The sequence below is a fragment of the Pholcus phalangioides genome, unplaced genomic scaffold (genome assembly GCF_987345545.1).
Source record: "Pholcus phalangioides strain wild (caught in Gottingen) unplaced genomic scaffold, Ppha-v1.0 ptg000039l_1, whole genome shotgun sequence".
Lineage (NCBI taxonomy): Eukaryota > Metazoa > Arthropoda > Arachnida > Araneae > Pholcidae > Pholcus > Pholcus phalangioides.
Window position 1 is genome coordinate 24,435,829 of NW_028301625.1, and position 14,980 is coordinate 24,450,808.

General features: G+C 37.0%; 1 protein-coding gene across 1 annotated transcript in view; it reads right to left on the bottom strand.

Moving 5' to 3' along the window:
• The window catches only part of LOC149065740 (potassium voltage-gated channel protein eag-like), a 236,362-nt gene that overhangs the window by 19,980 nt on the left and 201,402 nt on the right, over positions 1 to 14,980 (bottom strand). Inside the window, exons 8-11 of the mRNA XM_089253728.1 lie at positions 13,605 to 14,000; positions 7,463 to 7,907; positions 7,029 to 7,228; positions 4,089 to 4,341 (exon numbers count right to left, since the gene is read on the bottom strand). Of these exons, the coding sequence (XP_089109854.1) occupies positions 4,089 to 4,341; positions 7,029 to 7,228; positions 7,463 to 7,907; positions 13,605 to 14,000 (1,294 nt within the window). The remainder of the gene's footprint in view (positions 1 to 4,088; positions 4,342 to 7,028; positions 7,229 to 7,462; positions 7,908 to 13,604; positions 14,001 to 14,980) is intronic.

The following is a 14,980-nucleotide window of genomic DNA, read 5'->3' on the forward strand; positions in this document are numbered from 1 at the left end:
TGGGGGAAAAAGTCACTAATAATTGTATAGAAATAAGAGGAAGGTAAAAAGAACAACTCTTCGTAGGGTAACGACAAAGCCTGACAATGATAAGAGAGGAAAGAAAACAGTGAGAGAGAGTGAGAGAGCTTGTTTGACTTTATTCCAAAGGCGTTTGGACGCAATATTACGTTCTTGGTCGTAAAGTGGTTAAGGGTTATTTCGAAGTGTTGATTCCGAATCTGGCATTGGTTTTGTCAGATTGACTAGTTTTTGAGATAAAATAAAAGTTAAATTTCAATGGTATATAATTCATAAGCAACATACAAATCCTATTTGAAGTGTGCGAAATGTTTATCAATAATAAACTTAATACCAATGATAAAAGACCACTGACGTCTGATCATTAGAGCCCGGAAGTTTAGGCAATAAAAATGGTCAAAATAGGCAGGCAAAAAGGCACTAAAATGCTTAAAATGGACAGGCAAAAAGGCACTAAAATGCTTAAAATGGGCAGGCAAAAAGGCACTAAAATGCTTAATATAGGCAGGCAAAAAGGCACTAAAATGCTCAATATAGGCAGGCAAAAAGACACTAAAATGCTTAAAATAGGCAGGCAAAAAGCGTCACTCGTAGAGAAAATGATTGTGGGGCTCCTTCGAATTATGAATTATTCTCATTTATATGTTGCATTATTTGGAAATTCATTATCATTTTATAGTTTTTTAAATCTAACTTTTTTCATCCATATTACCACATATGCGGATTTCAAGGGTAGTACCCGGCGCTGCTGCACCTATTACACATCCCTGAGAGTGCTTCTGGTCAATGCAATCGAATATCACATTCCTGAAATAACTTGCCATGGTTGTTTGAAGTGCATTTGTGGTAAAAAATAAATGAATTGGACCAATACAATACGAGGCCAAAGTGCTCAAAAATCCCACACTGCCTGGGTGAGAGAAAACGTCAACTAATGATCTCTTGGGGCAGTGATCGGTCAGCTAATTGAATGCGGTTCAATGCATGAGCATGTGCATGAGCAATGCAAGATATGTTACAAGAAGAAGCGAACTTCTAATGTTTCTCAGCTTCTCTCATACATAACTTTGTTCGTCTGAAACAAAAACATTCATGTCTAACACCCTCCGGCCAAAGCAAAGTTAATGCAGGAGCAACACCAAATTTTCTATCTCTTACACAGTTAAATATGACTGAAAGGGTGGGGGGAGCTTTCTGATAATAATTAATACTAAGAGTTAAAAATAGCGAGTCTTTTGATGTTCTCCATGCTCAAAATATCCAAGTTCTACAGAATATGGCCTCTGAAAATCACGAACATCTTGAAACAGTGTTGAAATAGACATTTATGGCAAAAAAGTTCGAAAATAGGCATTTATGGCATTTTGCCTGAACTTCAGGGCTCAACTGATCATGATATAAATGTAATAATGCATTGAGTAAAATAGGAAAATAAATAAAAAATTGAAAGTAAAAATCTAACGCAAAAATTTAGTGGCTGCAGACTATATTGAAATGTTGGGAGGATGCATTATTTGAAGAACTAGAGCCGATTCGGCAAAATCAACACCAGTTTTAAAAACAACAGCCCTAATATAACGTAAAACCGTTAAAATGTCCTTGGGAACATAATTTTTTTTGTTGAGCAGTGCCATTGAACGATATGTAATCGCTGACCAACCAAACACTTTTGACCCTAGTCGAAGGAAGGGTCGACGCTTACTTTCCATGTAATCCCACCCCTCCACCGAAGTCGTTTCAAGTCATTTGAGGTCTGTATGTAGAGGCAATCTTTATATATATGGAGATCTCAAATAAATATCTATAATATACAGGATATCCGAGAAAGATCTTTATTGTTCTAAACATTAATAACAAAAATACGAAAAAGTGAAATGACATAGTTTGCGGCAAAAGAATGAAGGAATCGAACAGTTTTTAGTATCAATTGTTTGAGGTAGATGGCGCTAGTTGCTCGACAGCTGCGATAAGAACCGAAAATGGCAACCGCGCAAGAGAAAGACCAGTGTGTATTGTGGTCAGTGGAAACAAAATTACCGAAAACCGGGTGAGAACCATAAAAATCCACCAAGTATGCCTTGAATTTATGCATAGATGCAGAAGTTAAAAGACACCGGAAATGCTGAGCTTGCGAAAAATGATGGGCCACCATCGACATCAGAAGACAGTGTCGAGCGAATAAGAGACGCATTTCAGTCGAACATGAACCAGACAGCCCCAAATGTAATGTTTGGTGTGGTCTTTTACACAAAGTACAATTGACACTTGGTGATAAATCGAGAAATTCACATGCTTAACACATTTCCTGTGTCTTTAAACTTCTGTGTCCATGCATATATTGAAGGCATACTTGGTGAATTTCTATGTCACATCGGGCGAAACTTTCTTTGCACGGTTTTCGGTGATCTCGTTTCCATACACATTGCGCTTTCTCCTGCGCGGTCGGCATTTTCTTTTTACATTACAGCTGCAGAGCAACTAGTGCCGTCTACCCCCAGGCAATTGATACTAAAAAAAAAATGTTAGATTTCTTCATTCTTTTACCGCAAACTGCATTTCATTTCACTTTTTCGTATTTTTGTTATTAATTTTTATAATAATAAAGATCTTTCTCGGACATCCTATATATTTATTATACAATATAAATATCTCCAGGTTTTCAAGTCCTGAAATTTGGTGCATTTCAATTTAATATTCCTACGATTTGGAATTACATAATTTGGAATGTAAAATTTTAGGGTTTGTGTTATGACAAGTTTCCGATTTGAGAACTAACAACATTCGCCGCAACTGAAATGATATCAGTAGATGATTTTTAGTTATTTCTTGTTCCTAAATTGTTGATGCAAATGACATCAATTAATGTGCGATATTAAAAGTTTATGTTGATTGAAAGGTGTTAAGTTGAGCGTAGTACGTTAAATGGGAGTAACGCTGGATGTATATGAACCAACATTACAGAACAACAGAAGGAACTTAATCCACGTTGTTCAAGGTTTACGGGTTAGTTACTGAGATTGTGGATATATTAGTCGTCAAGTGGAAAGAGGTTGAGTACAGATCACAATGGCTGCGAATTGATGGCCAGCTCGTGGCTCTGATTGCAAGCCGCAACAGATCAATATTAGCATAGGCTCCATTTATAGACGTCTGCAGCTGCTGGACAGGCAGTTTCCTGGCAAACGATTAAGAGATTACTTCATGAATAAGGATTATATTCGAGACATGCACAATTTGCATCCTAGTGAGCTGACAGAGACAATATACGTCAATGAGGTGTAGAATATATCGGATTAAAGCGCGAAAACCTATCGGACCATTGTCTTTTCTCAGCCATGAATTTAAAATACGCTGTCTCATTGCAGTCCCTTTACGTCACATCAAAGCCAAAGAGCACCGAACATATGAGAATCGTTAATAGTCTTAGATAATAAAAATTGCATATTGCTACTTTTATAATTTCAAATGACGTTACCTGTTAACTTTTAATCTTACACTCTTCACATTACCATGATATGTAGTGTATGTAATAGCTGTTTCAGAAACGCTTGATTAGAAATTCTTCGCGACTGAGATAAAGAATCAAACTCAGTTACTGTATTTGGCAAATAATTGGGAAATTAAATGTTAAGTCTTGATTATGAGAATGAGAGATGCAGATATCTAATTTTTATCTTTAAAACTGATTAAACAGTCAAATGACATGGCTCAATAAATAATACGTAATAGTAATTGTATGAAAATATATGTTGACGTCTCTAATTTTACTCTGTTCCTCTAATTTTTTCTCCATTTTACTCTCTTATTGGTTAATTGAACAGAATTCAATCTTTAAATTCGAGACCAAATACAGTATACCTTACTAATTGCAATTTTTGCTATTCCATGTGCATGATTTAGCAGAACGTCAGTAGAACGTCAAAATAATTTGTCCAGAAAGGATTTTGGACATAAAATGTTAAATTTGGCATATTTACTGATATGTCAAACTTTGAAATTACCGTATCAATTTCTTTTTTACCCAAAATGCTTAAATTTTAGATTCAATCAAAGGAAAAATTGCTTACCTAAAATGGCTACTACCTCATCATCTTGAATAACTTCTAGAGAACCTGAGACTACAAAGCATAAGGTGTCTATGCTTTCGCCTGTATGATAAAGGAGATCACCAGGAGCACTGTGGTCCATAGTGAAATACATAGCTAAAGCTCTTAAGCAGCCGTCACTTGCTAAACGAAAAGCAGGATGCTCGTTGAATACCTTTCGATTTAAATGCACGCATATGTCAGCTGTCATATCTTTCGGACAGTAGCTCAATACCTAAGGCAAAAGAAAATACACAGCTTTCGAGACGGAATATACGCTATATGTGCGAAATGTGATCCGATGCATAAAACTCTATAATGTGTTTTCGTGTTTAAAGCACCAATGACGAGATGTCTCGCCTAATTTGATGCCCTGAATTTCGGCAAGTACGAGACATCTCGTACCCTCTTATTTCGGCAATGGCGCGCCCAGCGATCTCTGTAGAGCAGAATTTTTTGCGAACATGTTTTCCATCACATCCCTCCCCCCTGTCAGATCAACTGCGAGTGGGTGAAGTCATCTTTTGTTAAAATTTTGATAACAAAAGGAGAGAGACGATGTTTTTTCTTCGGTATAGTATAGCAATATGCGTACAGAATAAATGATAGGAAAAGCCAGAGTATTTGTCTTCCTCAGTGGATTTTTTTTATACTTCTCGAAGTTAAAAGTGGGAAGTACTATAACTTGCACAAAATCGGTAAAAAATATTCTTCTTGAAAAAAAGGTGGGGCATTTCATTTTACAGAGGATTGTGATTTCTACTGTGGTAGTTATAATGCGTGGATCAGTGAAATTTTGTAAAAAACTGTTTAAAGAGTTAATTAAAGCTAAGTATTAATTGATAAACAATGTCTAGAGCACCTTCAACCTATTAGCCACGATCACCCCAGTGCTCACTGCAGTCCACGAGAGAGGTTGATGTTAAACCCGGTTTTTAATCACCAGGTGTTGATCAAAGCGCCAATTAAACATCCTGATTCCAGGATTTGAGTTCGAGCATGTATCAGAGTTACAATATGGATTGCTGTCCTGATCATGAAGCAAGGTTGCATGAGTATATCCGCTTGAGAAACAAAATATGTTTAAACAAAGATTAACATGAAAAGGAGAGTCTGGGATAAAAAAAGTACCTGCCAATTACTATAAACTTTGATTTTTGGTCACCATGCACCAAAAAAAGTTCTAACAAGATAGTTGGTACAAAATAAGCAAATATTTGCCAAAAACCGCCATTTATTTGTCATCAATATTAATTTTAGCTGGTTGTTACGTGGTTTTAATCCTTTGCATTACTAAGTACATGCTGCTATAAGCCTATTGTCTTCATTCCCCTTCGCAGTGAAAATCGTATCAAATGTTCTCCGCTACTCCTATGATTGAAACAGTGACTATTTTATTCGCTTTCTGACCTTCATAATACTTACTTGAGAAACAGATCGATCGTATCATTACCAACAATACTTCCACATGCAGCCTCATTCCATAGATTTTTCAAAAGGAATACGGGCAGTTTCACCAAAATTAGATCGAAAGGAATACAATTATACTATTCATTTTGAAATTCAAAGAAAAGTATTTTGTGAGGGTTTAACTTCCAAAAGATGATCATAGGGGAACAAAAAAGGCATTCAAATTTTCATATGGGTTCCGCATTGTAAAATGGGTTCCACCTCTTTCTATTGTAACGAAAAAAAAATAACCCCGTAACTATTAAACGAACATTTGCTGAGCTATACTAGACTGATATTCTTGATTTTCGTCATTTTTTAAAAGTCCTGGAATTTTTTTGGAATTGAGATTTTTTAGCTAAAAAAAAGTAATAAAAAGGAATTTTCATCCACCGATATCTCGAGGAATTTTCATTCAGTTATCACAAGGGGTAAATTTTTTTCGATGCATAAATATAGAAAAAAGTGAAAAAATTTTTTACTTGATAACAATTTTTTGACTGAGGGTCTTTAATAAATTTTAATTTTTGTATTTTCCCAATAATCATTTTATAGGGAGTTCAACTATCACATAACAATTTTGCTATACTTCTGAACATTGTTCCACGGTGGTCAAAAACGCTAATAGAATGCTCGGGGTTTGATTCTTCATAAGTCCTCTGCGTTCTCCCAGTCATCCTTCCGCTTTCTCGAGGCTTAGTTTGTCCTGGCCTAGAGTACACCGTACGGTTTTGGAGACCCTATCTTCAGAAGTATATAGACTTGTTTGAAGAGGTGCTAAGAAGAACCACTAGAGCAAACTGACTGGCAAGTATGCAAAGCTTGAGGTATGAAGAGACTTGATTCGTTGAATAGAACAACATAGGCGTCGTGGAGATATTATTGAAGTATTTATTTTCGATATGCTGAATCATGAAATATTGTTACGCCGTCTTTCAAATGCTTCCGCTAGAGAACACCAGTTTCGATTCGTTATGGATAATTCTAGGTTATTGCGTCGCAGAGAGTTTTTCTCCAACACAGCTGTAAATGCATGGAATAGCTTACCTTCTGATGTGGTGAATTCCCCTTTTCCCGATAGACACCTTCAAGAGGAAATATTATAGGATGGGTGGGAGTAATTGAGAAGCCATCTATATTTAAAGAATGACAAACGTTATTTCTATGGGCAGATATTTTAGTTGTTTAGTTTCTTTTTTTTGCTTATTATTTTTGGGTAGCTGCCTTTAGACTACAACAACCATAATTTTATGGCCTTCTAATACTATATATTTTTATTGCACCTTTTGCTTTTCTCCTGCCACCTTGTTGGGCAATTTGCCTGTTGTGGTTTCTAATTCTGTATTTGTATTTGCTGATCATATCTCATATTTTACTAGAATTTTAAAATGAACCGTAAAATTTATATTCCTTCCCGACACTTTTTAGTGAAAAACACCGTGTAATTTGAAACAATAAATAATTATCACTCACCTTCTTCGTATCGATTCCTTTGCTCATTGCCCACGTAGACACCACGTAGTCCATGACCCTTTCACTTAGAGCTTTCGGCACTTCATGGAGTTTCATAAACTCCCTGACGTTGTTAAGCATCTCATGATATCTTGCTGTAACTGACGTCATTTGCTGTATTATTGTTGTTACATGACCGAATATAGTGGCGTATAGCAGAGCTGTAATAAAAAATGTTTTATACAGAATTACTACTGCAAACTAGAAATAAAATGTATTGCCGATGCTATTCTAAAAGCAGTCTAACTATCCTAGAAACAATGATTTTTTAGATTTGATTTTTAGGATAGTGCAATGAAAATGTGCGTGTAAATGGTGTTAAACTATACTAAAATTGTCGCACTGTACAACATGTTTTAGTCGGTGGCTAATCAGAAAAACTGAAATGAAATTACCTCCAATGATCATCATGCAGATGGTGAAAGCTTTCTCGTTATCCGTCTCTGCCGCCACGTTGCCGAAACCTACGCTTGTCATACATGTCATGGTGTAATAGAGAGCAGTCACATACATTGTCCCTCGCGTTGGACCTTTCGTAAGCTCATGCGTGACATTTGCGCCTTGCCCAGAACTTGAGGAAGACGTCTTGAAGTAGAAATGTTTACCGGTGGTATTCGATAACTTCCAAAGCCAGCTATGCACAAAACCGTTCTCAGCGTCGCTCCTGCCAATGCTGTACCAAATGCAGGCCAGCCAGTGAGCAACCAGCATGTAGAAACACAACAGGAGAATCAACATCGCCGCACCGTACTCCAAATACCTATCTAGTTTTCTAACAACTCGCCCTAATCTCAAAAGTCTTACGACTTTCAGAGCACTGAACAAACTGCCGATACCTTGCTGTTTGAAGATAAAAAGGAAGAAAAAACACGCGTGTTTTTGAATCTTTCATAGATTTATACAATTATGACATTAACTTTACAGTAAGGGTCTGGGAGAGAATAGTAGTGTAGAAAAGTACATATTTCCACATGAGTACAATAGTTACTGATAATGGGTACTTATATACAACTGGATTGTTTCTTAAATCAAGTACGGTAAACGTGAGCTACTTTGGCCCTGGGATGTTACTTTGTCCCAAAACGAAAAAATGATTGGAACAGGCGTGCTACAAGCTGATTGCATCATTTTCGCATAGTAGCCGGCAATTCTGACAGGCCGTAGCTCTAGTTAGGCAAACCCCCTTTCAATAGAGTTCTAATATTCGCCGCTAGGTTGCAACAGTACTGAAACAACAGTACTGCTTTCATAATCGTGTTAAATACAATGAGCGGGTTCGCTCCGCTCATAATTATACGTAATTATTTGAGTATAAAAGTTAATTAGTTAACGTGTTAATTTATTTAAATGGTTAATTGTTTAAGGATTATTTTGTATCGAAAGATTATTTTGAAAAGGGGACTATGTAACAGGTATCAATTGAGGCTTCTCATTAGGTAGTTGTAAAGAACACGTGTGCAGGACAGCCACGAGTGATAAAAGATTATGTATGAAAAGAAGACGGTGCTTTAGGCTAACTGCCGATGAAGCACAATTCATCTGGAAAGGTATGAAGCTATGAAATAAGAATGTAAGATGGAAAATACTTGAATAGTGGATGTCAATAGATTCGGGATCTCCACTGAAAAGAAGATGCAATTTGAACGCAACTCAGGGCTTGGTGACAGGAGGACGGTGTGTTTTGCTAGAATACGTGAATAGGAGATGTCACGGAATGTGAGATTCGATTCTTGAGGCGTAGGTGTGGAAAAGTTATGGAGAGCGAGAATAATGAAATTTTAGAATTAATGAATGGTGAGGATGGGCTCGCTTTGAAATGGATATAAAAGAAGAAATCTAAATACACTGCCACATTGCCCCATTAGAGCACCTGTGATCTTCAGGTAGCATATGGGTGGCCTTATATTAATACGAAGGCGCAGTTGCACGCAGCATTCAAATTATTTGGGAAGGTTCGAAATTTATTGGGACATATGAATAGGACAGATGTTCCATCGGGAATGGTCAATTAGAAGTCTACTTGTAGTGTTCAGGCTCCAGGCATCAAATTAAAAGTTAGCTCGGGAAGAAGAGTGAAATTAAGGAGCGAATCCGGGTTCTAGGGAGGAGTCGAGGAAGAGGTAAAATCAGGAGACCCGATTTTAGAGGAATGGAAGTTGGAAGTTTTTGTTGGACTTAAGACTTTGCAGTTTTCCCAGAGGTTGGGAGGAGAAAGCCTGAGAAGCGGGCTTGGAATTGTGGAGTGTCGAGTTGAGGCTCTAGTAGAGAGTCGCGGGATATGAAAGTGCCGTAGTGCGGTGTGGATGTAGCGAGCAGACTTAGGATGTAGAAGAGTTGATCAACTTTGCCCAAGAATATTGAGAAGACACCAACGAATAAGGCAAATACACATATTATTTACACATACGAATAAGGCAAATACATGTGTATTTGCCTTATTCGTTGGTGTCTTTTCAATAGACTTAGGATGGCAATGAGATCACAGACGAGGACTGTGGTGAGTACACTTATCCACTTTTCCTGTGAACTGAATGTCCAGTTAAGTAAGGAGTCAGGATGTTACATGTAGACTTGTCTCTCAGATTCATAAGTTTATAACTTGAATCACCCGTTGAGGGCATGGTAATGTATTTTCTCAAAGGGATATAGGAGACATCTTACATAATTTTAACGATTGTAATTGCCATTTCTAAATTAAATATTTATATACTTTAAAAACGCCTTCGTTCTTCTAATTACTGGGGTAATTAATTAATTGTTTTTTTCACGTCAAACACACAACGCAATTTACGCAATTTACGACCACTATACGATCGATCATTAAAATCATGCTAATTAATAACTGGTTAATTATATATGTTAGTTAAGTAGAAGTCACCCGAAGAGGCTGACAATACACGTAATGTGTTGTTTTCAAACTTTCGTTTGTGCAAGGAAATCAGTACGTATTTTGTTGGAAAGATAATCGCCCTGGTTTACGTTGTGATATATATATGCATAGATGGCACTGCATGTCCACTAACCGGTCGTTTCCAGTTATCAGCGTGTGTTGTGTGCTTGCATATCTTCCCTCTCTTGTAATAAATAGTATTGCCTTGATCTTCGACTCGTTTGCACCTCTCTCTTAACATATTTTAGTTTAGGTAAGTACCAAATTTTAAATCGATATTATCCTGATAAAGAATATATAAAATGCTTTTGTTGACCTATCACAAGGTCTTTTGATTAAATTCATAAATCAAAGCATAGTACTGGTAACTCCAAAAACGATATACTTTGTCCCAAAAACGTGGGACAAAGTAACGGAAAATGCTTGAGCCAACACCGGGAACTGGTAGTGGTAAAACTAACAAGTCCGTTGAGGAAAATGAGCCATTGAAATCAACTTCGTCACAAACTGTGGAAATCCAATGTGTATAAACGACACTTTGAAAGAAGGTGATATCGTAGTAGTTGCTTGTGGAAGAAAAAATATTTTCCAGAACTGGTTATGAATGTAGACGAAATTGGCAATATTGTGGATTGTATAAAGCCTACAAAACAGGCTTGGAAGTAGCCAAAAGACACCTTTTTCTACAAATGGTCTAACATCTCACAAGCGATCAAGACTTCAAAATTATTCAAGAGGTTTTTTCCTGTGAATATTGTATAGCCAAGAATTGTAAGTTGTTTTTGACTTTATAAAAGACTGATACAAATATTAAACTTAGGTACCGCACCTATGTAGAACTTCTAATAAGACTGGTGAACTTTCTTTTCTATTTGTTTATCTGTAAACATCGATTTGTTTTGACAAAGAAGTACCTGTGTAAATAAAGTGCATTTTTCTATGGATCTGTGAGAGTACTTTTTCTTCAAAACCAGTGGGTTCCATCGCTTTAAACATGTTTTAGACTATTTTAAAATAGGAATATTTGATGTGTGACAAAGTTACCCCGAACGTATGGGCTACTTTGACCCAAAATAAAAATACATACATTTCATAAAAATATTATAGAAAGTGGATTTGTTTTATATCACAGTCTTTTAGAAAAAAGTTTGAACTATTTAAAAATTACTGTAAATCTTAGTATTTCCTTAATCCTTATTTTCTAGCATAAGATTAAATAAAAAGTTTTATAAAAGTGGGCCGAAGTAAAAATCCGTGTTTGTGGTAGATGTTAATTCCTATAATTTCATAAAAAAAATTGATAAAACAATAAATTAGTATCAGACTGCATTTGTGACAAACACAAACACACACTGGCCAGTGAATTAGAAACATTGATTCAATTTTTTAATCTACCTGCTTTTGATTTGTTCCACTACGATCATTTTCTGCACACGAGGGCTAATTAGACCGGGAAGCCACTGACCGGTCGTATGGTCATAGTGAGGGACTCGCATCGCGAGAACCCTAGTTTATTGCCGAATCCAATGGCAGCATTCGACATTTTTTTTTCACACATTTCGCTGTGGGGTTGACCAGCACCTCCTTGAGATAGAAGGCCTCCGCACACTGGTCGTGACGTCAGCAAGTAGTCCATTATTCCCTCAGAATATTCAGGAGAAAAATTCCCTGCTTGTGTACCAGTATGATCGTTGTGCAGAAAAGAAATTATCAGGTTAGAATTGGTAATTTCTATGCCCCACATCCAATCACCATGCGGTATTTGTGAGTCAACTAGGAAGATTCTACGACAAAATAAGAAGAAACGAAGCTGTGGTTCAAAATGTGGAAAACTTGCTAGGTAGAGTAGTCTTAATGACGTTACAGACGAACTTGGGAACCCGTGCGGATGCCTTGTATCTCTAAGAGGTACTTGGTTGACGCGCTGACCCTTTGGTGGGGAACATCCTGTGATAGCAGTGTATTCTGTGGTAATTTTATCCCCGTTCCTGTTGTACGTCGGTGTCAGGAAAAAGTCTGACCAAGATGAATCGGGTATCGAACACGCGATATCTCTGATCATCCTTCAGTATTGTAGGGGGAGTATGCCATTGACATAAACTACTGCAACCCACCTCTTTTGAAAGGAGAATACTTAAGTGGTTCGGCATTGATTCTAGAAGTCTCTGCAGAGCATTCAAGTGATCACCTGTGGTCAGATACTCGAGTAATAAATTTCTATAGATTTGATGGAAGGGGACGCTTTTTTCAACTGTAAGTGTCTTTGTTCAAACATTCTCTGTTAGTTGACTTTTTTTTTCAGCCCAATATATGAAGAAAAGCCTTTTTCCTAGATATTATGCCAAGGTGAACTGGGAAAGAAAAGTCTACTGGTCTCCACCGGGAATCGAACCCAGTCCTCTTGCAAACCGGGGAAGCGCGTTATCTGCATACACCACTATTTTACCGCACACCAACTCCGGTCATGTCCCATATGGCAATTTTCAATCAGTGGAGTTGGGTGGGAAATGAAGGCGTCATTTATTGTTGGTCGCCGCAGGCTCGGTAGGTAAAGAACTTGTTTCTGATGTTCTTAACCGGATTCGAACCCATGGACCTTGACATAACCTTCATGGTGGAAGACAAGCATCTTACCACTACACCACTCAAGTGCCATATGCACCACTGAAGAAACAACCATTCTTTCCTTGTTTACGTACCGTGGCGTGACGCGCTGAAGTAGAGGCTCGGTAGCCTCCCTTAACTTCAGCAAATGGCCTCCCAGTTTGCGGCAGTAGATGCAGCCACCTGAATAACTGCTAGGGTAACTCCAAACCACAGATAAATTGTTAGGTTTGGATCTGAACTTTGTGGTCTCGATAAGGTGAATAATGAAATTTAGTCATCCTCAGCCATCCACTGTCTTTGCTCGATAGATACAAGCACTTTCGTCCATGAAGGATCTATCACAAGTGGGATAAAATACAACGTTACAGATCGAACAGGATTGGCAACAAATGCCACACATGCTGCGTGGGAGACATCTTACATTCCAAAAATAACAGGAAACTAAGACTAAAATCAGAAACATGTTTTTTTCATACATGATAACCCCTACCAGTACTTTCAACTACGTTCAGAAGGCAGGATGGATTCAATCTTTCATAAGGCTTACACCAATGGATACCTTCGACTGAAGGTATAAAAAATATTTTTCTGCTGAACAAAGTCTTCGGAAATGACAACACAATCTCGCTATTAGATGATTGCTCTCGAACAGTATTTACGCTATTGAGACAATGAATGACGATTCTGCTTCCAATTTGGCTCCTGTAATACGGGTTATTAATATGAGTTTTTTCCTTTGAACTAAGATAGGTCTTTCATTTAATCTTGTTATGCTCGATTACTCTGCACTCATGTACATAAACATCCTATTCACAAATGTGTTGCAAACTCGTGCAAATCATATAGGTCAGTTAATCTGCATGAACATGGCTTTTTTAGAGTTCTAATTGACTGACCAGGACGTGTATCATGAACTGATAGAAAATTCAGTTGATTGGCAACAGCCTTATTGACAATCAAAAGGATATGAGAAATTACATATCTATCTCTTACGGTAGTTACACATAAAATATCAATATGCAAAAATTTTGATAACTTACGTCGTCATCGTGGTCAAAGGCATTAAAAACATCGTAAGGCAGGCACGAAAGAAGATCGATGACGAACCAGCTTCTCATATAATTCATACGGATGATCTTGGGATCGGAGACTACTTCCCCACCGGGACCCACGAACGTAGTGTGAAAATTAAGAACTATATCGATGAAAAAGATGACGTCCACGATGCTGTCTAAGACGAGCAACGAGACGTCTTCACTTGTTTTATTTTTGAAGGCCACGTTATAGGGAACCATGATAGCTGTATAAAAGGTGAGGCATAGGATCACCCAATCCCAAATGGCTTTAAAGGCGCAATAATGGAGTAAAATATGAGGAGGTGTTTTAGGCGCTTCTTGACGATATTGTGGTAAGACATCGGAATTTAAGCTGATCATCTGAAAAAGAAAACAATATTGATATCATCATGTGCTAGAAGATTAATAGTAATTTAGCGGGGTTCAGAAAAACCATCCGAAATTTTATTTAATCATTTTCCATGACGTCAAGTGGGTTTTACAAATTTTTAAAACATACTGATGTCACAAGAATTGTGAATATTGAGGTCGACTATATGAAGAGAGAAATCTGCAGGGATCATTATTGTGACCAGAAATAACTTGACACTTGTTCAGAATCGACGAAATTTGATTATGTAAAACTGGCACTGAGACCGATAGCGTGACGAGCGCGCGATATTTCTGATGGTGTACGGATATAGATTTGATGGTAAAGCAAAAAGCAGTTTAAGTGAGTTTCGGTTATTTGATAGTGTCACTCAAAACCTGTATACAGGTATCCCTCGCTTTAAGCGATTTTGCTATAACGCAATTTTAAAAAGTTAATTTTAGAAATTGTGACCCACAAAATTTGGTCTGTAGTTCGATATAGTCTTGAAAATGGGCTTGTGCAAATTAATGGTAAGACATAATTGAAATGAAAAAGAAATGCTCAAACCCCTCCAGATTTCCTTAATAACATTGTTTGGTGACACATCGACAATTGTATCAGAATTTCAATCAAAGGAAACGATCATAATGAATCCAGAATTTTATTGTAATATTTGCTATGGATATTCAGAATTTTCTAGCTTTGCTTCTAGTTTTTATAAAGGGACGAATAATGCTGTTTGTCAGCTGAGAATCTCAAGTATTTACATTAAAAATGTTATCAATCCATCATATCAGGCTCTTCAGGAAAGAAAACATCCGCATTCACTAGAATCAATCAGAAGTGGTGAAGACAGTAGTAGAAAGTATCAATTAAATTTATTCGTATATATCTTGGGTTGACAAGATTTATTTAAGTTTGAATAATTTACAAGTTTGAATAATTAATTCATTAAAAAAATTATCTTGCTGCTGGTTGATAGGTTTAC